The following is a 25,578-nucleotide window of genomic DNA, read 5'->3' on the forward strand; positions in this document are numbered from 1 at the left end:
CATATAACACGCATAAATCCTAATCCGAATTGTGACTTTAATACGATACGACATAACGTGTTTTTATGTGTCGAATCAGCGGATCCGAAATGTAATGAAGCAGCAACAAGCAAGGAGAGAGCAGCAGAAGCAGAGAGAGGCGAATGCAGTTCGTTTGAAAAAAATGACGAGGTCGAGGAGGACCTGTCGTTTGAAGGGGTTTTCTTTAATTTAAAAAAAAAGAAAAAAAAAGGCTTTGAAAAGACGTTTAACATTAAAAGGTTGAGTCTGCGGCTTTCAAGTGTTCAAGCGCTAGCATAATCGCTGCAACTTCCGGGTTGTAATTTATACACTTCTCCTTGATGGTGGGTTCTTAAAAGTGTCAGTGTAGCACTAAAATATGTCAATTATGTTTATTTAAGTTTATGTAATTTTACAATGAGTCTATTAACTTTATTTATTTATGTATTTATCTCTGTTTACGTCTCTGTCCTCGGGCCTCCCAGTGGGGCATTTTGTTTTGACATTTCCGACAGCCCGAAAAGGCTGCAGACCACGTGGGGCGGGGCTGCCACGGAAGGCTGTTGTTTGTTACGTGCCGACGGTCCACATCGGTGTGGCGACTGGTGGAACCGTCGCGAGGAACCCTCCCATCGAACCGCTTGCCTCGGGACCCGCAGGGCTCGCTGGAGAGGCGGGGAGTGACCTATCCGGGATAAGCCGTCAAACTGCGTGACATCTCGCCGCCGAGAGAATCGTGTTTTGTTGGACCCAAGAGGAGAGCGCTTGCTCACACGCCTACAAAGTGTCAAGCTACAGGTTTGGTGGGTTCGCTTAGCGCATGCACGAATCTTGAATGAATCTTGATGCTCGTTTTGAGGGGCGGAAGGGGGAGATTCCTTTGCAGTGTGGTGCTGCAATGCAATCGAATGACAAGAATGGGCCACTTTTGTCCCAGCTGCAGCACACCATTGAAAACATGCAGAATCAGTTTGTACCTGACATGCAGAATGGCACAACATGTTGGACTAGTGGTTAGCACGCCTGCGTTACATTTTCAGATGTTCATGTTCGAATCTGGGCTATGTGATCAAACACCGAGTGTCAAACGTGCTCCCAAACTAAGGGCCAAAAAAATCCTCCAAAATTGCTTTAAATATATCCACTTTACTACCCGTATCAAATATGAATTCAATTTTTTAACCCTTAGGTAGGAGAGACTGAGAAAATACTTCTGAAGTTGGACAAAATGGAAACAAATAGAAACTTATTGCTGCATGCTTTGAATGGAGAAAAAGTAGCACACTTTAACTCATTCACTGCCATTGACGGATATACACGTCAATGGGAACGGAATTGACTTAATTCATTCACTGCCATTGACGGATATACACATCAATGGCAGTGAATGGGTTAAATGATAAATCATTTGTACATGATTAAAATATCATTTCAGTGGCAAGCTGTCCGCTGTTCCGACACTTCCACTCACTCCGTCTTCTGTCATTTTTTTTTTTCTTTTAGCACACCAGTGGACACAATGGAGGACGAGCTGATGTTTAGCATGGAGGAGGACGGCAGCGCCAGCAGGTCCTCGGACAAAAGGAGCGCGCCCAAGCAGCGGGTGTGCTCGCTCACCGACGACGATGACGGCGAAGAGGACGACGGCTTCATCTGCTCCATCTTGGACGACCCCGCCCGAGAGATCTGCCAGTACATGCAGAACCTGGTCAACAACCGGCAGCTTTCGACCTCGCTGCCCAAGACGGAATTTTTGTACAAGGTGAGGAGGCGTCGTCGTCCCCGTCGTTTGTCCCTAATGACAAAAAACTAGGGGTGTCAGGCGATTTAAATTTTCCATCCATCCATCCATTTTTTTGACCACTTAATCCTCACAAGGGTAAAATATAACTTGAACCCAGTATTGTATGTATTTTTGGAGACATATACATGTATATTATTTTAAAAAAAAATTCTAGATTTTGACGTGGACCTGTCTGCTATGTTGCATTTGGAATTCCCCCGGTACAGGCTTTCCATATAAGTACGTTAAAATTAATCGCGCATTTAAAAAAAAAATAGTGGCATTAAAAGAACTTTAAATTAACGCACTAATTTTGACACCCCTACAAAAAAACAAAACATAAAACTATTGGTAATTTTTTTTATTGATTGTAATCACTATAATTTACACAATAAGGCAGTAGAAAGTGTGACATATTTGCTTCATGCTTTGAATATGGTAAAAGTAGCACCATCTGGTGGACAAATCTAAAAACAAAATTGAAATTCACGAATACAAATTGAATTTTGAACGAAAACAGTTTATTTTAAGATAAATCTGTGTTTAAAAATTACATGTGATTTTTTTTTTGTCACTAGGAACAAAATTCGCCTTTTTTTTTTGTGTGTGTGCGTGTTGCTTTGCCGAAACATCAAAGTTTGTCTTGTTGCATCATGTGCTGCGCTGATGAAAAGTGGTGCGTTTTCTTCACCTTTCCCCCACATAGAATCAAACAGAGCATTTGGCGGAAGGTTCGTACCAGGTTTTGTCTGAGAGTGCACGGGTATGTTCAACCATTTAAATTATTATCCTGTACCGTCTCTTCACTACTGATCGTCTACCCCACCTTCCTTCACTGCCTTTTTTTTCTTTATCTGTAACCCTTTTCAAAGTTTTCTATTTTCTGTGCTATCCATCTGCATGATTTATGTTTTGGAACATTCGATACACCTGCAGAAGATATTATCCTCACAAGTGAATGTGAACAGCAGCAAGAATAGTCCACAGAATTATTCTATATTTTAGTTTCTTCAGAATTTGAATGTGCACATTCAGCTTTTTTTGCGCTTCCACATGCATCATATTTGGCGAACTCGAGTCCCGACATTTTCACGACAATCCCAAAGAGTTCTGAATTGGTATGAGATGTTTACTAGCTATACGAGGGAGACGCGCGACTGCTCCGGGCAATAAAGGGTTAAGTTACTTGACATGATAGACTACCAAACCCCGCCCGCTGAGGAAGTTATTTTCGGGCACGGCCGCAGATGACTGGCGACGTGACTGCTCGACGTGTCATCCAACTTGCTTCCTCCTTCAATGCAAACAAGTTCACACCAGTGCGAGTTTACATTGGTGTGTCCCTGAGATAAAAAACAAATTAAAAAAAGACACAAAACAGGAGGAGCAATTTGGTGTTTTAATGTGCAGATTTTTTTTATATTACAAAATCAATTAAAAAAAAAAAGATAAAAAAAAATCAGTTGGTTGCAGAAAATTAATGTTGTTGTTTTTTTTTTTTTGCTGCATGCTTTGAATGAGGGAAAAAATTTGCACCATCTGGTGAAAATGTTTACAAATTAACAATTGAAATCGATTACTCCTTTTTTTTTCTGAGCACAAGCCCGTTTTCCATTAAAAAAATCCCCCCCAAAAAAAAGGTTGTTTAATTTTATAAATGTATTCAATGTACTTGTTGCAATAGGAGACTTGGAAAAACGCCATCATGAAAGCAAAAGCCATGCCGGACCCCTGGGCCGAGTTTCACTTGGAGGACAAAAAGACCGAACCTTGCTTGCGTTACAGGTGAGAATAACCTCAGGATGCGTTTACATGTGTTTGTGCTTCCAATCAGGTCTAGACATTGGCTTTTATTATCTTGTTTACATGTGCTTATCACCTCTATTGACCTCAAAACGGGAGGATCTGAGGTGTTCTGACCCCTCTCAAGTGAACCAAACTGAGCTTTCACACTAGCAACCATCAGTTTTCTAATCCAAATTAATAGTATGGCTCCACATGATTGTAAACTGATCCTGTTTGAGGTCACTTCAGGTGAAATTCAGTGCTAACTTGGCGAGCTTGAGCATATCATCTGATAGCTGCAGTTTCTTCCCACCTTCTTCCTGTTTACATTCTTGTGAGAAAAAGAAGAGAACAAGTCTTTTAGGTGGTTTTGTTGCGTGTCATGTGTGTCTTTACCATGTGAACAGGAAATGAACGGATCAAGTTTACGACTGTGAACACAAAAATAGACTTGATCCACTGACCTACTTCCTTTTTACATTCATACAACTACTATATGATTAGATTTTCATATGCTTGGACCTTCTTGAGCAGGAAATTAATGGACCACATTTACCAATTTAACAAAAAATGACATAACACTATAATTTTTTAGTGGAGTTTTGTGGAACCCATGCAATATAAACAAAGTGGCACAGAAGTGGAAGTATTTTGATAACTTTTTTTTTAACTTTTTTTTCTTTTTTTTTAAAGTTTTTCCTTGCCCTTTTGTGGTTTGATCAGGGGATGTCGTTGCTATTTGTCAACTGTGGGCATGTGAAGCCCTTTGAGACTTTTGTGTGATTAAGGGCTATATAAATAAACTTGACTTGACTTGACTTGACTTGACTTTTGTGAATGGAACAGTCGTGTTGATCCACTTTAATTGGATCTGAATCGGCCTAACTCAGGGGTCTTGAACCTGTGGCTCTTTAGTCCCTCTCCTGTGGATCTCTCTATTTATTTATTTTTATTTTTTGGTAGAAATTATTATTATCATTTTTTCGTACATATTTATTTTTATTATTTATTATTATCATGTATTTTATTTTTTAGAAAACGTATTATTTAAATGAATTAATGGTTTAGATAAAAAAATGAATAATTAAATCTGAAAAAAAAAAAAGTTAGAATCCAAATTTTCAAGTTGTCAAAAAGAGAGGTGAAAGGTAGATGAAACGTTTATGAAGAATTACCTAAAATGCTTCAAAAAGTGACCATAAATGACGAAAAGGCAGAAAAGAAAACATTCAAAAAGTAACCATAAAATATCCCAAAACAAAAAGGAAGTCAGAAAATTACCATAAGATGTACAGAAAATTCCCCCCAAAAAGTTAGGAACTTTATTTTTAAAAAGGCAGGAAATCAAATGTTCAAAAAGACGATAATGTCAGAAAATTGATAGAAGAAAAAATGTACAAAAAAATAGAGGAAAAAAAAGCGAGAGATAGAAAATTACTATAATATGTCCATAAAATTGCTCAAAATGTCAGAAATTTGACAGAAAAGCACAAAAGTCTAAAAATATAGAAGAACATGAATCTCAACATATTGGATATTTTTCTGTTCTCTGTGCTCTTGGGCCGTCAGTACACTAGACGACTAACACTAACACACAGTTTCCTTCATCACAATGTTCAAATGTTTTGTGGCTCCAGACAGATTTTTAAAAAAATTTATTTGGCCTAACTGGGCTCTTTTAACAGGAACGGTTGCTGACCCCTGGCCTAATTATACCCGACAGCGATGATAATCCCTGCTAATAACTGTAACCCCGATGTAACCTCATGTTCTCATTAGCATTTAGCTCCACTGAGTCCAACAACCTTTTCCACTTGAACCCAGTGTTGAACCCGCGGTCCGGTTTTCGGTCAAAAAAAAACATCAGCTCAACGGGGGCCTGTGTGCGCCTGCTGACTGCCGCGTTTCGTTTGGACACAGAAACCCAGCGAGCTTAAGCGCTCGCTCACATCTGGCTCGGACACGTTAGCGCCACGGAACGCGCCGTTGGCCCACGCACAATGCGGGAGGGGTTTATTTCGCTGAGTGCACTGTTCGCATTCAATCTCTTATATAAGCCACACACGGAGCGAGAAACGGAGGGAGTGGCGGCTATTCATGTGCTCATTTTAATCTCCTCCTCCTCCTCCTCCTTCTTTATACCCACTTTAGTGTCATGGAGCCAAAAAGTACATTGTGTTCCCAGCCTGAAGTGGTTTGTAAAACCAAAACGAGACTTTCCTGAAAATATGTGTCGACTTGAGCGGCGCTTCTGCATTCTGAACACTGTTGACTATTTCCACGAGTAGGGCCAAGACAAACAGGCACACTAACCCGGTGGTATGCGTACACGGAGGGGGGGGGCAAAGATTAACTTGGGGATAATGCAGTGCTTTTGTGTTTTATGGGGAGCATAACAAATGATGACTGATTTGTGATGGGTTGAGGATAAAAAACAAACTGAACTCAGTTGTGTGTCAAAGGTTACGTCAGTGCGATCGCGTGATTTTCAGGAAAAGACGTTTGACATGTTTATGACTGGAGAGCTTTACGTTCGGGATTTGTTGTCGTCTTGCGCAGCTGTTGTGCATTCGAGGCACTGGCAGCCATTTTCTGCATTTTTTGGAAATGATATTGAACGTCTAATTTTCTCTATTATAGTCATTGAAAGCATCTGCTGAACAAAAAGCGTTACATTTTTCCATTGTAGTCATCTTTTTTCATTATATGTATGCTTAAAAAGATGCATATGGATTGAAAGTTTTTTTTTTTTCCATTAGTCATCCATTTTCAGTATCCGCTTTATTTTTTTATTTTTTAATAGACTGCAGCTGTTTTGCCTTCCGGGAATTTTCTGCATTTAAAAAGAATACATTGGATGCATCATTTTCTTTTATAGTCAGGCATTTACCGCAACTGCTTAACTCACTCAAGTCCAAAAACGTGTAAAACGTTTTCAATACTTTGTTTTTCACTCCCAAAAACGTGTTTCAGCGTTTTTTTTTTGTTGTTGTTTTTTTTTATTTTATTTTATTTTTTACAAGTAAATACATTATACATCAGTGAACAACGCAATATTCTGTGGGCCTTGCAAAATCTGTCAAAAGAGGGTTTCTTCAATGAAAATGGCTGGGAGTCAATGAGTTAAAAATATTGAATTCACACCTTCTGCATATACTTTTGATAGCATGTTTTTTTTTTTTTTAATCTGCATTAAAAAAAATGCATTTCACTATTAGTTTTACGTTGGGTTCATAAACTGTAATTTATCAAGCACACCAAACTCAGTCAACTAAACAATTGGGGAAAAAAACTTGCAAGCTGATCAACTTTCTACAAGGAAAAATTGTTTTGAACAGCAGTCAAATCTCTACATTCATAAACTTAACAGGAGCAATCTGCATTTCTAATTGGAAGTCATTCATGTCATATTTTCACAATGTGTACCTTGACACAGAGCAAAAGGAGGAGGAATTCATTTTTGTAATTTATTCAACATAGTGTTATGAAAAGAAACGGTGTTACTTGTTTAATTGTAAATGCAGTGGTTAATTTGCATCTTTACATATTGAGAAAAGCTCTACAGTATATAAGTTAAATTCGTAGAGGGTGTTATTTAAAAAAAATAAATTAATATATGCTACAGTTTGAAAATAAGTGTTATTTTTCCAATGTAGTCAACTATTTTCAGCATCAACTATTTTTAAATATTGAAAGCAGTTTTCCCCATTTAAAACATTTTTTAAAAATAATTTTTAGATTTTTTATTTTTTTTGCAAAATAAGTGCAGTGTAATGAGAAACAAGAAAAAGGACAATAAAGAAATAATAATAAAAATGTGTCAATAAATAATCCAATATTTTTCACACAAGTTTCATGACATCATATTTATATTCACAAACATTTGCATATACTAAAATGGGCAATCTAAATGCATTGCAGGTATAGCGCGATCACGGGCGAGTGGGCCCAAGACCGGGTCCACATCAAAATGGCTGCACAGGTATCATCACGTAATAAAAAAAAAAAAAAAAAAAAAACACATGTATATTCTATTTACCACTGACTGACTATCTTTATGTCTATCACAGCCGTTTGGGAGAGGGGCCATGAGGGAGTGCTTCAGAACGTAAGTAGAACTATTTCCACAGAGTGTTCCAATGTAATGCATAAAATGGTGGCAAAAAATAGATTATGATGGACGGGCCCCCGTCTTGTTCACAGAAAGAAGCTGTCCAGCTTCTCGCACAGCCACAACTGGAAGTCGGCCTCCAACTACGTGGCCAAGCGCTACATGGAGACGGTGGAGCGGAGCGTCTACTTTGAGGACGTGCGTCTGCAGATGGAGGCCAAGCTTTGGGGCGAGGAGTTCAATCGCCACAGGCCCCCCAAGCAGGTAGACCACGTCGCATGAATCTGCTTTGAGACAGAGTAAAAAGGATGTTTTGAAACGCTCTGCGGCCAGGTGGACATCGTGCAGATGTGCGTGGTGGAGATGACCGACAGGCCGGGCAAGCCGCTCTTCCATCTGGAGCATTACATCGAGGGCAAGTACATCAAGTACAACTCCAACTCGGGCTTCGTGCGGGACGACAACATCAGGCTGACGCCGCAGGTGAGTTGTACGGAGGACACAAAATGCCAAAATAAAAACAAAATCAATAATTTATGTTTTATCTTACTGTATTGTTAGTTTTTTTTTTCACTATGTTGTATGGCGACCTTGAGTGTCGCCTATAAAGTAAATGTATTATCCATCCATCCATCCATCCATTTTCTTGACCGCTTATTCCTCACAAGGGTCGCGGGGGCTGCTGGCGCCTATCTCAGCTGGCTCTGGGCAGTAGGCGGGGGACACCCTGGACTGGTTGCCAACCAATCGCAGGGCTAAATGTATTATTATTATTATTATTATTATTTAAAATTGAAAATAAAAACTGATTTAAAATTTAATTCAAAAATAAAATGCAAAAACAATTCATATAAATGGAACTAAAAACAACCAAGAAAAAAAAATCATAGATATATTTAGTAAAAATAAAAATGGATATAAAAATATAATTCAAAAATTAAATACAAAAAAATGACGTCAAATATCCATTTTAAAATATCCATTTTTTTACTGGGCTTGCAGTGAATGAGTTAATGAATAACATTTCATAATACATAAATAATTATGAGAGCAAGGTGTTTTTATGTATTGATTGACATTTAATTCTATTTATATATTTTTACATTTATTTCATTTTTTTATCTCATTTTTGTATTTATTTCTTTTATTTTTTTTTATTTCCATTTAGATTTATTTTATGTATTTAACTTTTTAATTCTATTTTTATATCCTTTTTTTGTATTTTTTTTATTTTATATATCTGTTTTTATTTCCATTTATATGAATTTTTTTTATTTAATTTTTTAATTACCTTTTTTATATCGTTTTTTAATTTTCTTTTTTTTTTTATTTAGTTTTTTATTAAGGCATTTTTCATCCTCCATAAAGTTGATGATTAATTTGTTGTTCATCTAAATATGACTCCTAACATTTCATCAATTCTTAGATCTGTTGTCTTTTGTCCCTATCAGGCCTTCAGTCACTTCAGCTTTGAGCGTTCTGGCCACCAGCTGATCGTGGTGGACATCCAAGGCGTTGGCGATCTCTACACCGACCCTCAAATTCACACGGAAAAGGGAACGGACTTTGGCGACGGGAATTTGGGTGCGCGTCTCCCACTTCTCGTGTTGACGACATCATGCACGGTGAATTCAGGAGTCTTTGTGTGCTCAGGCGTGCGAGGTATGGCGCTCTTCTTCCACTCCCACATGTGCAACAAGATCTGCAAGAGCATGGGGCTGACGCCGTTCGACCTGTCCCCGGCCGAGAGGCAGCAGCTGGACTGCACCAACAAACTCCTGGTCGGCTACCACCCCCGTCACATCCGCCTTCCATCACATCAGCGCTCCTTATGTTTCCCTTCTCTCCTGTTAGAAATCGGCAAATACGGTGCTGAGAGGCTGCGAGGAGCAGTGCGGTTCCCCCCGCGTCCGAACCATATCCGGGAGCCGGGCACCGCCGCTGCTGTCACGCCTGTCCGAGACGTCGTCGGCGGACGAGAGCATGAGCGACGTGGACTCGGTGCCTTGCTCCCCCCTGGTGGTGCCTGCGTGCATTGCAAGGTCTCCTGCCGGTGTGTATGCTTAGCTAATCAGTGACGACGGTAACGCGTTATAAAGTAACTTGTAATCTAACTTACTTTTGAAATCAAGTAATCAGGAAAGTAACTAAGTAACTTAAACTCAAGTAATCCGGAAAGTAATTAGGTTACTTTTTAAAGGTAACTGTGACATCACTGTTGCTAACTAGAGATATTGAAGTCCAAAAATTGGGGGTAAAATTTTTATGGATGTTCACTATAACTATTTTTAGACCGATACCAGTACGTTTGAGTAGTCCGCTAGTACTGTTGACACATAAAATTTACAAAAAAAAACAACAAAACAGATAATTTTAAAGAAGCCCTATACAACCCAATATAGTTTTTTTTCCTTAAAATTGTATTAAATTGATGTAATTTTTCTATTCTAATCATTTCTAATTCCGTCGCAAGTACTGATACATAATATAATCAAGATCTCTTTAAAAAAAAAAAAAGACGCAAAATAAAAAAAAAAAGACCTGTATATCTCAATATCGCATTTTTCCTAAACTCATTTGATTCCAAAAATTGTCTAAATATGTTCTTTAAATATTACTAGTGTCCCGAAGACGCATTTATACGTTTTTTTTACTTTTTTTTTTTTTTTATCCTGGAGCATACAGAAGGCTTTGTTGCAGCCTCTGAACTGAATATAACGGTTGAAGCATTGGTTGTTATTACAAAAATGGCCATCAGGTGGCAGCAGAGTATAAGAGATCAACCAGGGCCTTGTTCCAACAAGATGTTTTAAACAGATTTGTGAATAATGATGAAACTTAGCTATATTCTAATGCTAATTGCTGAATAATGGAAAGAGATAGAAATATTTTTTTTTTCCTGATGAAAGAAGAGACTCTAATCTTTCTTTTGGTAGGTTCCATGTTTTTATAGCAATAGAACACAAAATGTTATGGGCCTTGCAAAATCAGTCCAGTAAAGCAGCCGGGAGCGAAGGGGGTTGCTTCAGTGAAAATGGCGGCGAGTGAATGAGTTAAAATTGCATGAAATTTATGAAAATTTTCTATTATTTTTATTTCTAATTTTTGATTGTAAAATGGCCACTAGAGGGTGGCCATTACTGGTATTGGTTGTCCTCATGAGTACCAATACTTTCAAACAAGGCCGAGTATCAACCTGATCCTCGCCCTAAAAATTTTTAATTTTATTTTAATAAATATCCTCTAGCAAATTCGACATTATCATTCAACAACAATGTCCCAAAATGTCCCCAGAGACCATTTAGTGTTCAATTTTTACAGGCTTATCCTTCACGGGGATGTACGAACAAGAACGACTGGACAACGCAGGGGAGCACAGGGTACGAAATACAACTTTTGAACTTGTGGAGTCCAGTAGAGCTGAAGTGTCACATTTTGGACTTTTGCGTGTGTAGGAGTCGGACAGCGGAGGGGACAGCGGCTGCCCCAGCGAGAGGAGGAGTGAGGGAGACGCCAACGACCACCCGGACGGGGTAAACAATCCGATGTTGACGTTTTTTTTGCTATGCTGAAGCCTGTTAGCTTCTCCTGCTGCTGTTTTGTATTTGACTGCTTTTGTTTTTATGATGCATGTCTTATCTGGAAACGCTGTAGGCCCGCCACCACTACCAAAGACATTATTCCGAGTCGGACGAGGACAGTGTCAGACGGGTAAAGCAACATACGAGACGCCGGTGTGCCACATTTAATCTATTAATCATCACTATTAGGGGGTCAAACTACCTCCACCGTTGCATCTCTTTCCCACTCATTCCTTTGTCTTCCCTCACGTTTCACCCATATGTGCACTAGAGGGCGCTGGTTGCTATTCCAAAATTATATTATATAACATTTTTCTTGCAAATATGCCACTTTATGTCACAAATTTGTGATGTTATTTCTGGTAAATTTGCGTGTTTTTTTTCTCGCAAATCTGCCACTAATAATGTTGCAAATATGCAAGTTTTTTCTTGTAAATTTCTGAGTTTTTTTGCTTGCAAATTTACCACTTTATGTCGCAAATTTGTGAGATTATTTCTAGTAAAGATGTGATTTTTTTTTCTCTCAAATTTGTCACTTTATACTGTAGCAAATATATGAGTTGTTTTCTTGTAAATTTGTGAGTTTTATTTTCTTGCAAATTTGCCACTTTATGTCACAGTTTTTTGAGTTCCACCTATCCATCCATTTTCTTGACCGCCTATTCCTCACAAGGGTCGCCGTTTGTGAGTTCCTTTCTGGTAAATTTGTGAGGTTTTTTTTCTTGCAAATTTTCCACTTTATATCACAAATTTGTGAGGTTATTTCTAGTAAAAAATTTTTTTTTTTTCTCGCACTTTAATAATGTTGCAAATATACAAGTTCTTTCTTGCAACTTTGTCACTTTTTTCTGGTAAATTTGTGAGATTTTTTTCTCGCAAATTTGCCACTTTATGTCATAAATTTGTGAGGTTATTTCTGGTAAATTTGTGAGTTTTTTTCTCGCAAATTTAGCACTTTGTCACAAATTTGAGAGGTTATTACTGGTATATATGAGTTCTTTTCCTCTCAAATTTGTCACTTTATAATGTTGCAAATATATGAGTTGTTTTCTTGTAAATTTTCGAGTTTTTTTTCTTGCAAATTTGCCACTTCATGCCAGAAATTTGTGAGGTTATTTCTGGTAAATTCGTGAGTTTTATTCTCACAAATTTGCCACTTTAATAATGTTGCAAATATACAAGTTGTTTTCTTGTAAATATGAGGGTTTTTTTTCTTGCAAATTTGCACTTTATGTCACAAATTTGTGAGTTTATTTTTGGTAAATTTGTGAGGGGTTTTTTTCTCACAAATTTGCCACTTTACAATGTTGAAAATATACGAGTTGTTTTTTTTTTCTCTGAAATTTGTGTTTTTTTCTCAGAATATCACCCATCACTAAAAATAAAAAAAATATTTGTGGCCTTAATAGGCCGTCGTAATTTTATCGGTGCATAAAGGCTCAAAAAGCAGGACATCTCACTTGAGGCTGAATACACAATACGGACAAAAGTTTTGGGTCAGCGTTACTTACAACATCTACTGAGGTCGTGTTTGAGATCAGGATGCTCAGGCTCGTCTGCAGCACACAAATACACATGTAAGAAGTTTGAGGAGGGGGGGTCCAACATGTCTAATTAATAAAAACCTGTCCCAAGACTTTTGATCCAATATGAGAGATTTGCTTCCAATTGCAACATGCAGAAAAATCAACCATCTGCCTCTTCTGTTTATGGAATTGAGTGTGCTTCCGAACCCGCCTCTTATGTGATTTTTTATTTATTCACGCCCCCCCATTCCTCCAAACAGGGATGTACTCCTCAAGTTAATCAAGTTGAGGGGTACAACCCAGCACAATGAGTCTTCAAGTCGCCGATAAAGTGTTTGCGCGTGTATTTTCCACACAGCTGACAGAAGAGAAGTGGAGCTTCTTCCACTCGACCCGCGCTCACGTGCACAGATCCTCCTGCGTGGCCACCGAAGTGGAGCGACTCAGTTCGCTGATGCAGAAGCGCATCGGGCAGTCCATCCTGGGGAAGGTAAAAAGACAGCAGAATCTCGAGTTGAGTGTTGTGATTTGAACATTTCTGTTTTCCAGGTTCACCTGGCCATGGTGCGCTACCACGAGGCGGGCCGCTTCTGCGAGAAGGACGAGCAGTGGGACGAGGAGTCGGCCATGTTTCACCTGGAGCGAGCCGCCCAGTGCGGCGAGCTGGAGGCCATCGTGGCCATCGGGCAGTGCTGCCTGCAGTTGCCCCACCACATCCTGCCTAACATGGAGATGGAGGTGCCGCGTCCTTCTTCCCGTGCCTTCTTTCTGGCCTCGCTTGACTGTTGACGTCATTGCGTCTTTTTTTCCAGGAAAACGCGGGAAACAAATTGAAAGGCTTCAAGTATCTCATGCAGGCTGCCGAAGCCGGCGACAGATCTTCGATGATCACCGTGGCCCGAGCTTTTGACACGGGAGTTAATCTGTCAGCAGACAAGTGAGGCCTTTGCGTCTATGTATGATGGGCTAATACTGCCCCCTGGAGGAAATTCTCTGCCATTCTCAGTTCGATGCCATTTTTATATCACTTTTCATTTTCTTAACATAACAGACAGCAGGACTGGGAGGAGGCGATCCGCTGGTACGACAGCGCGTTGAACATGGACGAACACGACGAGGGCGGCGAGTTTGACGGCATACAGGACGAGCCTCGTTACCTCCTGCTGGCCAGAGAGGCCGAGATGTTCATGGTGGGCGGCTACAAGCTCGCGGCGGACCCACAGAAAGCAGGTAGAGCCACATTACAAATCTGACATAATAGTGGCGGTATTAACTCATTTGCTCCCAATAACGTATAAATACGTTTTTTTTTAAATGTTCTAAGTGTCCCAAAGACATATTTATACGTTTTTTTTGTTTTTGTTTTTTTTATGCTATACAGAAGGCTTTGATGCCGCCTCCCAACTGCAAAGAACGGTTGCAGAAATGGTAGTTATTACACAAACGGCCAGCAGGTGGCAGCAGAGCAAAGGAGATCAACCAGGACCATGTAGAAAAAAAGCTCAATTACTTACAATTTTAAATGGATTTGTGAAAACTGATGAAACTTAGCTCTCTTCTAATGCTAATTGCTGCAAAACGGAAACAGATAGAAACATACTTTTTTTCCCTGATGAAAGAAGAGACTTTTATCTTTCTTTTGATAGGTTCCATGCTTTTATAGCAAAAGAACACAATATTCTGTGGGCCTTGCAATATCAGTCAAAATCCAGTAAAACAGCCGGGAGCGAACGGGACTGCTCTGTGAAAATGGCTGGGAGTGAATGAGTTAAGAGTTGGATTAAAATCTCCGAATATCAAATGCATCTTCATCCATGTCTCCTTACAGGCGACCTATTTACAGAAGCCGCCGAAGCGGCCATGGAGGCCATGAAAGGGCGCTCAGCAAACCAGTACTACATGAAAGCCGAGGAGGCGTGGGCACTGATGGAGGAGTAACTTCGCTTGTGCACACCAAAAAAAAAAAAAAAAAAAAAGGGCTTCAAGTGTCCCCGCCAGACCCTAAACGAGTTGCGTTTACATTATTTTTTTTATATAACAGGTTTTTAGCTAAAGGTGCTTTGCATTTTTGCATGTTTGCCTTCCAGCATTTAAGCTTCATCGAGTTTTCTGCGCAAGATTCTCTTTTATCGGAAAGTTGCTATTTCACTGTTAAGTTTGTCTATTGTGAATGTGGTCCGTGGAGCCAAAACCAATACAATTGTTTACTTAACAGATTTCTATTGGAAGAGTGTGTATTAAAAAATGATTACATTAGGTGACTGTAAAAAAATAAAAAAATAAGTTTGCATTGAATTTCATGAGGAAACAATTATTCCAGTTTTTGGAAAAATTGTTGTTTGTGTGGCTGTAGTCTGTTCCACTCATCTCGATCAGGCATGTGGGTGAAGACGACACCTGTGGCAGGTAAACCTTATATTGATTAAATATTAATTAAAATCTAACTTCATTACTTTAAATAGGTTAAAGAGGTTTTAGGGTTATCATTTAAACTGGAGTGCTCGCTTTGATTTAAAACAAAACAAAACACGTATGCACTCAACAGCCTTCAGGCTCATAGTAAAAGAAAGATAAAAGAACAAAGGAAGATAAAAGAAAACAAAACATTACACATCACTGAGTACATATCTCTCAACAATGTTGTCTTAAAAATTAACGGCCAGTTTATTTTACAGTTGACTAATAGGCCATGATGATAATCTTTGATTATCGTAAAATATTTGGAAAAATACCGCTCACATAAGGTACCGGTACATACAGTTTAGAAACTGTTACATAAACATTTTAGAAACTTGTTACATAACTTTGCATAGTGACAATGTCAAAATGGCTAACGATATGGTTCTCTCTCCTTTTTTCCTAACATTTAAACAAAAATTGAATAACTCACCATAACGCAATAATGAAAGAAAACCAAAATTAGAAATTTTGTAAACATTGTAATACATCTGGGAAAATATATAATTATATAAAAGACATGAGACAAAGAGCAAATAAGACAATACAATGCAGTAAAGTACAACGTCACTCAGCCTATTTTAAAAAAAAAATAAATAAATAAAATTAAACATTCATTTAAATATATTGTTCTACACTTTATATATCGGTAGCGTGGCCGAGCGGTCTAAGGCGCTGGATTAAGGCTCCAGTCTCTTCGGAGGCGTGGGTTCGAATCCCACCGCTGCCAGTACTTTTGGACAATATGTGCAGCAAACATACATTTCACTTTCAAGCTTTGATAATTCCCCGACTTCACAGCAAACAAAAACGACGATGAGCAAAACTAAGAAAGTACATTGTCTATTTTATAACCCGCCTTGCATTGTGGGCTCGGCCTCGCTTCCCACGTGTCCGATGTGGATCGGACTGGAGTCAACATGGTGTCTACTTCATGTGTGTTCGTGCTCCTTCTTCCACTTCGCCGTCGGCTTCGGTGGACAAATGTCACGCTGCTGAGATAGCTCGCACACTCGGCTAATTGCAGGTAAAGTATATAATATAGCTGTAATTTTCTGTAGGGCTAATTTTGCGCTTAATAGCAGGCCCCGTTCGCTCGCCCAGTTATTTCTACCGGCATGTGTGAATCAAAGCTAGGTAGCTATGCTAAAGTTGCTAACCTGCCGCTACTTCAACGTTAGCCCACTTCGTCACCTTTACGTTTGTAATAGAACATATTGTCCTTTGCATGGGCTTCGTGGAGCTCGTTTTATAATGCAGGCTGTGTGTACGGTTTTTTTGTATAGTTTGGCGGAGTTTAACACAGGCCTGCCTGACAATTTGCTGTGTGTTTTGCTAATGTGCTAACACACCTCGAAAATGCTTATTTTTGAGAGTAATGATTCGAAAATGCATTAGAATCAATACTAATCACTGCCTAGTGGCGTGAGTTAGTTTGTGTCACTGTGTTCAAACCTTGGAAAGCAATTTGAATTCGATTTCGCGTTCTTGCATCACCTGCTTGACCTCATCATAATCAGTGTTTACCTGCTTCTATCAGCATTATGAGCACATGAATGTTGTGCGACATGAAAATGAAATTTTCCAACATATAACAATTGTATTTCTTGCAGTTGACACATTGTTTGGGTTGCCACTGTTCACAGAATTATTATTGTAATTATTTTTGGTAAATTCAGTTTTTAATCACTATGTAAATAAACCGTTCTCTGTAGTACCTGTCCACCTTTTAAGGGTAAAATTAAACAGCCAAGTAAAACTTTTATCTCCCTATTTCCGAATAAATGTCTGTGCTAACAGTCTTGCGCCTCAGGCCCAATAATGAACATAACCATCACACAAAGTTTTTCAACAATGATGTGGCATCTAGGCTGGACAAATTTTCAAGTTTGGTTTTAGTGTCTCTTAAATGACACCCAATTGCCCCAGTTGTCGTGGGGCAAGACATTTTAGATAACTGATATAAATTGTTGGAAAATAAGTACACAATATGTCTCCTTTTGAAAGGTTGGTTTCACTCTCTACACCATCTTCCCCCTCCTCACTCCGCTTCCTAAAATATGGCCAGCGGGGATGACGACGACCCCATTATAGAGGAGGTATGCGCTCGCGGGAAGATCAAAGATACTTGTCGTCGAATTAATCAGCACTGATTATTATTATTATTATTATTTTTTGCACCCGTAGATTGACGTCTATCTCGCCAAAAGCCTTGCAGAGAAGCTTTATCTACTCCAGGTGGGTGGTTTGTGTTGCTTTCAATGCAAATTAGTTGCCAGTATGTTTGTTAACCAAATTAATAACATTTTCGTGTCTGAGTAAGGCAGTCCCTAGCATCCGCTAATTTTCTCCTGTTGCAGTACCCCGTGCGACCATCCACCATGACCTACGACAACATCAATCTTTTGGCTGCTAAGATCAAACCCAAACAGCAGCGGGTAAAAAGAAAACCTTTTAATATGTTCTTACTTTATCCTAAAACTATTTGAGAAAGTTGTGATTGTGGTGCCCGTCCGTCCTTGTGACCAGGTGGAGCTGCAGATGGCCATGGACACCACCAGCCCCAACTACTGTCGGAGCAAGGGCGAGCAGATAGCGCTGAATGTGGACGGGACCGGCTACGAGGAGAACAACACCTATTCAGTGTATGTTTTGCGGCGAAACGAGCTTGCGATACATTTTGACCGTACGTGTGTTATGCTGGGATAGCTTCACTAGATGTCGCTGTGTCTTCATAGTGCACGATTTATTGGCCCTTCCAAGCATGAATAGTCGGAAGCAAAAAACAACGCATTTTTTCACTATTCTTGAAGAAAATCTCTAGCAATCTTATGTTTTTAATGCTATATCAGCTCTCAATCAACGACAATTATTTTTCCTATTGTTTTCAGTAAACAAAATACAGAAAGTAAATAAACATGTAAAGAATATTAGAAATAAATATATAAATATTGTATTTTAATGTTAAGGGTGTGCAGGTGTGTTCCATACAAATGAAGATTAAGATAGTAAAAAAAAAAAAAAATAGTCATATTTAATATTTTTGGCAACATTTCTATAGGGAAAAACAAAACTTGTAAGAACCTTTTTTTTAAAAAAAATAAAAATAATAATAATTTAGTATTTAAAATGTATTATTATGTAAGTATAATCATGTATTGTCTTTTTTTTCAATATATGGTTTTACTTTTGTTTTTTTTTTTTTTTTTTTTAATATTTAAACTAGTAAAATTATTTTTGTTAACTAGTTTTAAAATGTATCATTCGTCTATCTTGGAAATAAATTTCACTTTTATAATATACATTTAAAAAAAAAATCAGTGTGATCCTTTTTTATTATTATTTTTTACATTTTATTATATTATTGTTATTATTATTTAAAGTGACATCGCAACCGTTTTGTCTTTTTTTTTTTGTGTGTGTTGTGCGTTTTTTGTTGATTGATTTATTTTTTACCTCAGTGACATCGCAACTGTTTTATTAAGTGGCTCGTTTTAAAAAGTAGATGGACATGAAGGTTGTTAACTGTAGCATGTTAAAGTGACACAGGATCCGATGACTTTTGTACAGGAAAATGATGGACAATCAGAGCTTCTCGTCTATCCAGGCCACCACCAACACCGCCCGATACGCCGCTGCCATCTTTCGAAAAGGTCCCAAGTTGTATTTCTTTTTCTTGAAAAAAAATTGTAAACAGTGACGTGTGATCAAAATGTTGAAGTATACATTATGGAAATGATCCATTTTTTTTGGCTGATGTTGTCCACAGGTGAGCTTCACGTGACGCCGCTGACGGGAATCCTGCAGATGAGGCCCAGTTTTACGTACCTGGACAAGGCCGACAACAAAACGAGGGAGCGAGAGGCGGCCAACGAAGGTCCCAGTTTGCTTCTTTTTTTTTTTTTTTTTTTCTCACATATTTATATTTTCTTCTGTTTGTTGTATTGCATGCATCTGATTGCTTCCCTTCTACACAGGTGGAGACTCGTCCCAAGATGAAGGTGAGGAAGAAGCCAAGGCCATTTCGGTAAGTAATCGCTTTCCTCACACATTGCATGTTATTTGTTTTTATTATATCATATGAAAATATGAAATAATAATAGAGGAATCATCTTCAGCATCAAATAGAATATAAAGCTGTGGACGCTCACATCGACCCTGTTTTGTTTTGCAGGTGAGGTTCGCTCGGCCCGAGTCGGAGCAAGCGCGCCAGAGGAGGATCCAGTCGTACGAGTTCCTCCAGAAGAAGCAGGCCGAAGAGCCCTGGATCCACTTGCAGCACCACAACGTCAAGGTAACGCGTCACGACGAGTGCCCCGCTCACCATTGTAATGGATGGTGCTCGTGTAAGACCGCCATTTTGTTTTGGCCTCAGGACGGGCGCTCGGAACACGAAAGGCAGTATTTGTTCTGTCAGAATGTGGACGTGTCCGACAACTCCGAGCTTGTTAAAACGCCCAAGTGAGTTCTTGAACGCATCTCCAAGTTGGAGGCAGGATTTCCTCAAATTGGGGACGTTTATTTAATTATGATGGCTTGTTCTTTGTCCTGACAAGGGAGTACCTGACGATGCTGATGCCGCCGCTGGCGGAGGAAAAATTGTAAGTGTTCATCTTTTTTTCTTTTTTTTTTCTTTCTCACCATAGTTTTGACGTATTTTAATAAACGAGGTTCCAACCGTCTGTCGTAGCGTGAAGCCCATCGGCCCGAGCAACGTGCTCTCCATGGCCCAGCTGCGCACGTTGCCGCTTGGCGAGCAGATCAAGACGCTGATGAGGAACGGTAAGTGAACGTTATAGCTTACATTATTAAAAGAAGAATAAGGCCTTTTTTTTTTCTTTTTTTTTGATAGCTGTTTATTTTTGTCAGAAAATTGCTTCCCTAAATTGTATTTATTCGTTTTTCATTTGTTTTGTACACATTTATCTCATTTAAAAGTTGCTTGATTTACTATAAAAAAAAATAGGAAAAATCTTTTTATTTTACTTATAGTGCCGCCCATAGCCAGATGGGATAGGCTCCAGCACCCCTCCACGACCCTTGAGAGGAGCAAGCGGTTCAGAAAATGGATGGATGGATATATATGAAAATTAAAACAGATATAAAAATATAATTCAAAAAATTAATAAAAAATAAATATAAATAAAAACAGCAAAGAATATATAAATAAATAAACAAAAGTAAAAATCATACAAAAATAAAAAATGAGACTTAAAAAAAAAATATATATATATATATATATATATATATGTATGTGACAATAAATAAAAAACTGACTATATATTTACTTTAATTTCTAAATATATCTAAATTCTCCATACACAATATTTTTTGTTCATCTGCATGTTTTGTGCGTTAAAATAGCATGTTTGTCCCTCCCTGCAGTCAAAGTGATCCAGTTCGCCAGCCTGATGGGTCTGCTGGCCTCAGGCACAGACTCCACCGCCGTGCTGCGTTGTATCCAGCAGGTGGCGCTACTAGTCCAGGGCAACTGGGTGGTGAAGAGGTATGACGCCCTCTCAGCGCCAGTTGGACCCAGCCAGCTGAGTTTAATGGTCGCTTTTTGTCGTTTCAGTGACGTTCTGTATCCCAAAAACACGTGCAGTCCTCACAGCGGCGTTCCGGCTGATGTGCTGTGTCGGGGGAGGGATTTTGTGGTGAGCACAAATGAGGGAAATTGATGCATTTTGATATTGTTGACATGTTTCTTTTGGTTTTTGTAAGAACTGGATTTCTTCTTAATTTGGTCATAAAATGTGATCTGATCCTTATCCAAGTCACAACAATTTTTTTACTTTGACTGTTTTCTTTTTTCATATTTGCCACTGTGCAGATGTGGAGGTTTACGCTGGAACGCTCCCTGATGAGGAAGGAAGTGGCGGCCGTGATCAAAGTGAGCCTCTGTTGTTTAATGAGCCTCATGTTGACACCTTTAAAAGCCCCCAAGCAACAAAACAAAAAAGATGCTCAACTTAATAATTCAGGCGAGCGACTTGTTCCTCTTCTTTTCAGCTTCCTCCTGAGGATGTGAAGGATTTCCTGGAGCAGGTGGCGGTGCCGCGGGTCAACCGCGGCTGGGAATTCCTGCTTCCCGCCGACGCCGACTTTGTCAAGAAGCACGCCGACGTGGCCCACCGGCAGCACATGCTGTGGATGGGCATCCAGAACAAGTGGGTGGGGCCGCAAGTTTCACCAAAGAAACAACTACTGACAATTTACATTTTTTTTGTTTTTGTTTTTTTGCATTTGGAAGGTTGGAAAAAGTCTTTAATTTCTCAAAGGACGACTTCATGCCAAAGAATTCTCCGCAGCCTGGTATGTAATGAGCGGCTTAAGTCAGTAGGGGATAGTAATACATCATCATTGGGAAGTAGTAAAAATTAAACGCTGCCCCAAAAAAAAATGCTTCCTCCATGCTGGACCTTCAGAGTAAAAATGATTATAATAGAATATTATATGTTTTTTAAGTAAGGTATAATAATTAAGGCTCTCACGAAGAAGATTTAATTGCCGGAATTAAAGCAATTTCAACACCATCTTTGGCTTCGGCCCTAGTCATGACAATAATAATAAGTTAGCAGAATGCTCATAATAAATATCATAATAAGAATGCTTTTCACAGTAATAATAATGCAATTTAGTTCCTTAAGTCGAAGAAGACCACTTTTAGGCCTCAAAATAATAATGTTCATAACTATTATAATGACTGCTTGTAATAATGCTAATGCTAATAACAACAACAGAAATAATTAATGCCTCCAAAAATAGTAATTTAGGTACACTAATTGAAGCAGTTTCAATCCCACCTCTGTGCACAGACACTAATAATGATAAAAGCCTTTAAAATAATAATAATTAAAGCCCCCAATTTTTTTTATTTTGATTTATTTGCTGTAATTGAAGTGATTTCAATACTACCTCAATACTTGGTCCCTATAATAATAATAATAATAATAATAATAATAACAACGCTCACATTAAAAATGAATTCAAATTAAGTACTTTGTTAAAAAAAATAATAATAATTTATCGAACTATAAAGAAAGATTTCCAAACTATAACCCTGGTAGGAACCTCACAAAGATGCAATTGTTTTTTCCAAAAATTTAATGTAAGAGCGTTTAGTTTACCATCTATTTAGAATACATTTCTGGCAGCGTTGCCAGGTAAAAACGAATTAATCATCATGTATATAAAATGTAGATTTTGTCATAGTGGCTTGTTTACTGTAATACTGGAAGTGGCTCAAACTACCGGTGATGAATTCCTTGTATGTTTAACATATTGTACTTGGCCAGTAGAGCTGATGTTGATTCTGATGTCATTTGAAAAATCAATGTTTGTGGCCCTGCAGATCCGGTGCACATCAGTGGCGAGCAGCGTCTGAAGTTGGCGCAGGATCGAGCTCAGGCGAAGCAGGCCTCTCTCCAAAAAGATCTGGACGGCAAGCGAGCAGGAAGCGGCGGCGGCGGCGCCCGCGTCAAACAGGAGCCCGTTAGCGACGGCGAGGCCGAACCCATGGACACGTCCTCTCCTTCGCCGTCCTTGTCGGGCATCCCCAACGGCTCCGTCAACGGCTACGCCGGCGCCGAGCACGCCAACGGCGGCGGCCCCGCCGGCGCGCCCTCGCCGCAGCTGCTGGACTTTGTGACAAAGACCTTCGGGAAGAATCCCGTGTTGACGCTCAACGAGCTCAAGAGGCTCGTCAGCCTCCACCTGGCCACCATGCCGGCGGGGCACATCCCCTTCGGACCCGTGTCGGACCACATGCTGCAGGACGCTGTGCTGCTCAGCCGCTGCAAGCAGATCATGGTGCCTGTGAGTAGTCGCGCGTGTCACTTCCTGGTATAGAACAGGGATGGAACCTTATTTGGTAACCCGAGTGCAACTGTTATAATGTAAGTGGAATCATATTTGGTATTTATGTGGAAGATTTGTGATTTTTGTCAGACGGTGACGCAATCTCGGCTCTGTGTGCTCCAAATGTGATTGACAGGTGTCAATCAATGTGTGCTTTGACTGCGCTGCAGCTTATTTTGAATTTTGCCGGATTTACCGCCATCTCCGGGTGTCGCAGTTTTGTGTTCCAGGTTGTGAGTTAAGTCTTATCCCAACTGCAGCCTTGAGAGGATTGGTGGGGGCCACGGAGGCACGCCACATTTATTAGGCAACCGACGATTAGCTTCAGCGCTAAGCTCATTATGTCTGCGAGAGCCGCTAGACCGGCAGGGTGGCGGACCTGGAAGGAGCCGAGCTGCCTCCTGTCAGGAAGCCAGGAACCACAATGTCTGCAATTTTGCTGTCTGGTGGCTTTTTTTTTTTTTTTTTTTTTGGCTCATTTTTTGACTTCCTGTGGATTCCTTTAAAGACAAACTTTGTCTGACTACTAATATACTAGGCTAGAATATATTCTTGTGTTAATTTTATCAGACATTTTCAAATTTAGTCTGTTTTAGTCCAGTTTCCATCACGTTCGTTAAATTTAGTCAGTCTTATCCTATTTTTATTAGTCAGCTTTGTCTGATATAAATTAACATTTTAGTCTTTATCTTAGTCCAAGAAAACAATTTGTCTAGTCAACTGTCAACATTTTTGTCTACTTTTAGTCAGGAGAATCATTTTACCCCCGTATATTTTTTTTGTCAGCAGATAATGTTGAGCATTTCGGATCTAAAACTATTTCACATAAAATTTTCTCTCATCTTTTTGATGAAAAGCAACTTGACACACAATTACAGTATATCAACAAGTGGCTACGATGGTCCCATGCTACAAGCTAGTAATTAGTTAGCGGTCAGATGAATGTTACGGTATAACTCTAATATATATTTTTGTTTTCTTTTCTTTTTTATAAACTTCTCACCGTGAATCCATCTCCTGTTTGTGCATGTTGCACTCTGTAGATTTGTGTCACAGTGACAGATTAGTAGAGACAGGATTTTACAAAATCATATAATTTTCGTCTCGTGTTCATGAAATAAAATGTCCACAGATATTAGTCCAGTTTTTATTACGTCAAGTACGTTTGTCTCGTCTTCATTAGTCGACGAAAATGCATACTGATTTGGTCCCAGTTATTGTTTATTAATGAGGGTTTTAGTCTAGTTAAGTTTTCGTCCAGTGAAAAACGTGTGTTAGCGTAAATATTTTTGTATAGTTGGAACCATATTTGGTCACATTTGGAAACCTGAGCAGAACTGTACCATTTGGTCACCAAAGCCCCAAAAATTTGTACAATATTTGGTAATCTTAGAAATGGAACCAAATATGTTTCCACTTTGCGTATTTGTTTGGCATGTTTTTTTTTTTTTTTTTGTATGTCCACACAATCAAGACCAAAACTTTCTCCTCTAAATGTAGTTCCCCGCCCTGACCACGGCTTCTGCCGACGTGCAAAAGGTGTTCGGCCTGTGGGAGACCGGAGAGGACTGTGACAAGGTGAACCAGGAGGAAAAAAAAATAGCGCAGTAAAATGGAGAGTTCTGCTCCATTGTAAAAAGAAAAACAGTCACTCATATTTATGCTAAGCTAATTTTAATATTTCTCCTGGGGGGGGCACAGCAGCGGCACCTGCTCTACGATATGTTCACCAAAACTTATCGCCTGAAACGGACCGCGGTGCAAGCCCGGCTCAACGAAGAGTTCGGCGACGTCCCCAAGGCCGACGTGGACCGCTTGCTCAAGGTGAGCACTCGACGGGGAATCAAATCAAAAATGATAACAGACCATTTATTTCAATTTCCCCCCTATAGGAATGCTGCACCAGCCATGCCGGCATGTGGTACCTAAAAGGAACCACCCAGTCCTGACCCAAGCAGCCCGCCCCCGGGGGCACCCTTAGCCAATCACAGTGTCCCAAGGGAGCGCGGCCGAGGTGAGAGCCGGTCGCGGCCGGTCACGACGACCACGTTGTCGTCTGCCGCTGGGAACGTTGAGAAATGGGTCTTTGAAGGAGAATCGTTCAAAACAAATGCCTCATTATTATTATTTTTTTTCTGATGGACCTTTTTGGAAGGCGAGACGGCCGCCATTTTATGTTCATCCATTAACATTAAGACACAAGTAGCCTCAATCATCATATCACCTGATGGCACTTTTCTTTAAACAGTAACCAAAAAACACGCAAGACCTAAAAACTGAAAGTTCATTTCAGATTTCATCTCGTGTTGGGAACGACAAACTTCTGACTGCTGCATTTTGTTTGCTTTTTACTCGAATGTACAAAAACGGTTGTGGATGATCAATAAAAACAAAACATTTAGATGAACGTTCGTCATGTTTGATCACCGTTTAGCCTGAGTCTCAATCAGAATATGTTTGAGGGATGTCATGCGT

General features: G+C 39.4%; 2 protein-coding genes and 1 non-coding gene across 4 annotated transcripts; all 3 read left to right on the top strand.

The window, feature by feature from the left end:
* Window positions 1-39: 39 nt before the first annotated feature.
* LOC144005125 (eukaryotic elongation factor 2 kinase-like) lies at window positions 40-15,081 on the top strand. 2 transcript variants are annotated; one of them, XM_077503071.1, is made up of 20 exons: window positions 54-344; window positions 486-803; window positions 1,504-1,762; window positions 2,490-2,546; window positions 3,468-3,568; window positions 7,490-7,550; window positions 7,639-7,676; window positions 7,772-7,943; window positions 8,013-8,162; window positions 9,131-9,263; window positions 9,333-9,460; window positions 9,534-9,732; window positions 11,001-11,059; window positions 11,135-11,212; window positions 11,334-11,390; window positions 13,145-13,276; window positions 13,336-13,524; window positions 13,599-13,723; window positions 13,838-14,016; window positions 14,615-15,081. In XM_077503071.1, the coding sequence occupies exons 3-20, from the start codon at window positions 1,520-1,522 to the stop codon at window positions 14,722-14,724; spliced, it is 2,211 nt and encodes a 736-aa protein (XP_077359197.1). In that variant the 5' UTR covers window positions 54-344; window positions 486-803; window positions 1,504-1,519; the 3' UTR covers window positions 14,725-15,081. The 2 variants fall into 2 exon arrangements, with proteins under 2 accessions (XP_077359198.1, XP_077359197.1); XM_077503072.1 differs by lacking the exon at window positions 11,334-11,390 and having other exon boundaries at window positions 40-344.
* An 810-nt stretch (window positions 15,082-15,891) lies between these two features.
* On the top strand, window positions 15,892-15,973 carry trnal-aag (transfer RNA leucine (anticodon AAG)). Its single transcript has one exon. It is a non-coding gene; the product is annotated as a tRNA-Leu (tRNA).
* LOC144004563 (DNA-directed RNA polymerase III subunit RPC5-like) lies at window positions 15,963-25,504 on the top strand. Its single transcript, XM_077501838.1, has 21 exons — window positions 15,963-16,270; window positions 17,251-17,342; window positions 17,431-17,481; window positions 17,604-17,681; window positions 17,773-17,888; window positions 18,814-18,896; window positions 19,013-19,120; window positions 19,221-19,270; window positions 19,418-19,537; window positions 19,619-19,704; window positions 19,800-19,844; window positions 19,934-20,025; window positions 20,629-20,749; window positions 20,819-20,900; window positions 21,077-21,136; window positions 21,256-21,413; window positions 21,497-21,558; window positions 22,598-23,061; window positions 24,604-24,681; window positions 24,805-24,927; window positions 24,996-25,504. Exons 2-21 carry the CDS (start codon window positions 17,304-17,306, stop codon window positions 25,050-25,052), a joined length of 2,073 nt encoding a protein of 690 aa, XP_077357964.1. The 5' UTR covers window positions 15,963-16,270; window positions 17,251-17,303; the 3' UTR covers window positions 25,053-25,504.
* The last annotated feature ends 74 nt before the right edge of the window (window positions 25,505-25,578 follow it).

Source organism: Festucalex cinctus, chromosome 17 (genome assembly GCF_051991245.1).
Source record: "Festucalex cinctus isolate MCC-2025b chromosome 17, RoL_Fcin_1.0, whole genome shotgun sequence".
Taxonomy (NCBI): Eukaryota; Metazoa; Chordata; class Actinopteri; order Syngnathiformes; family Syngnathidae; genus Festucalex; species Festucalex cinctus.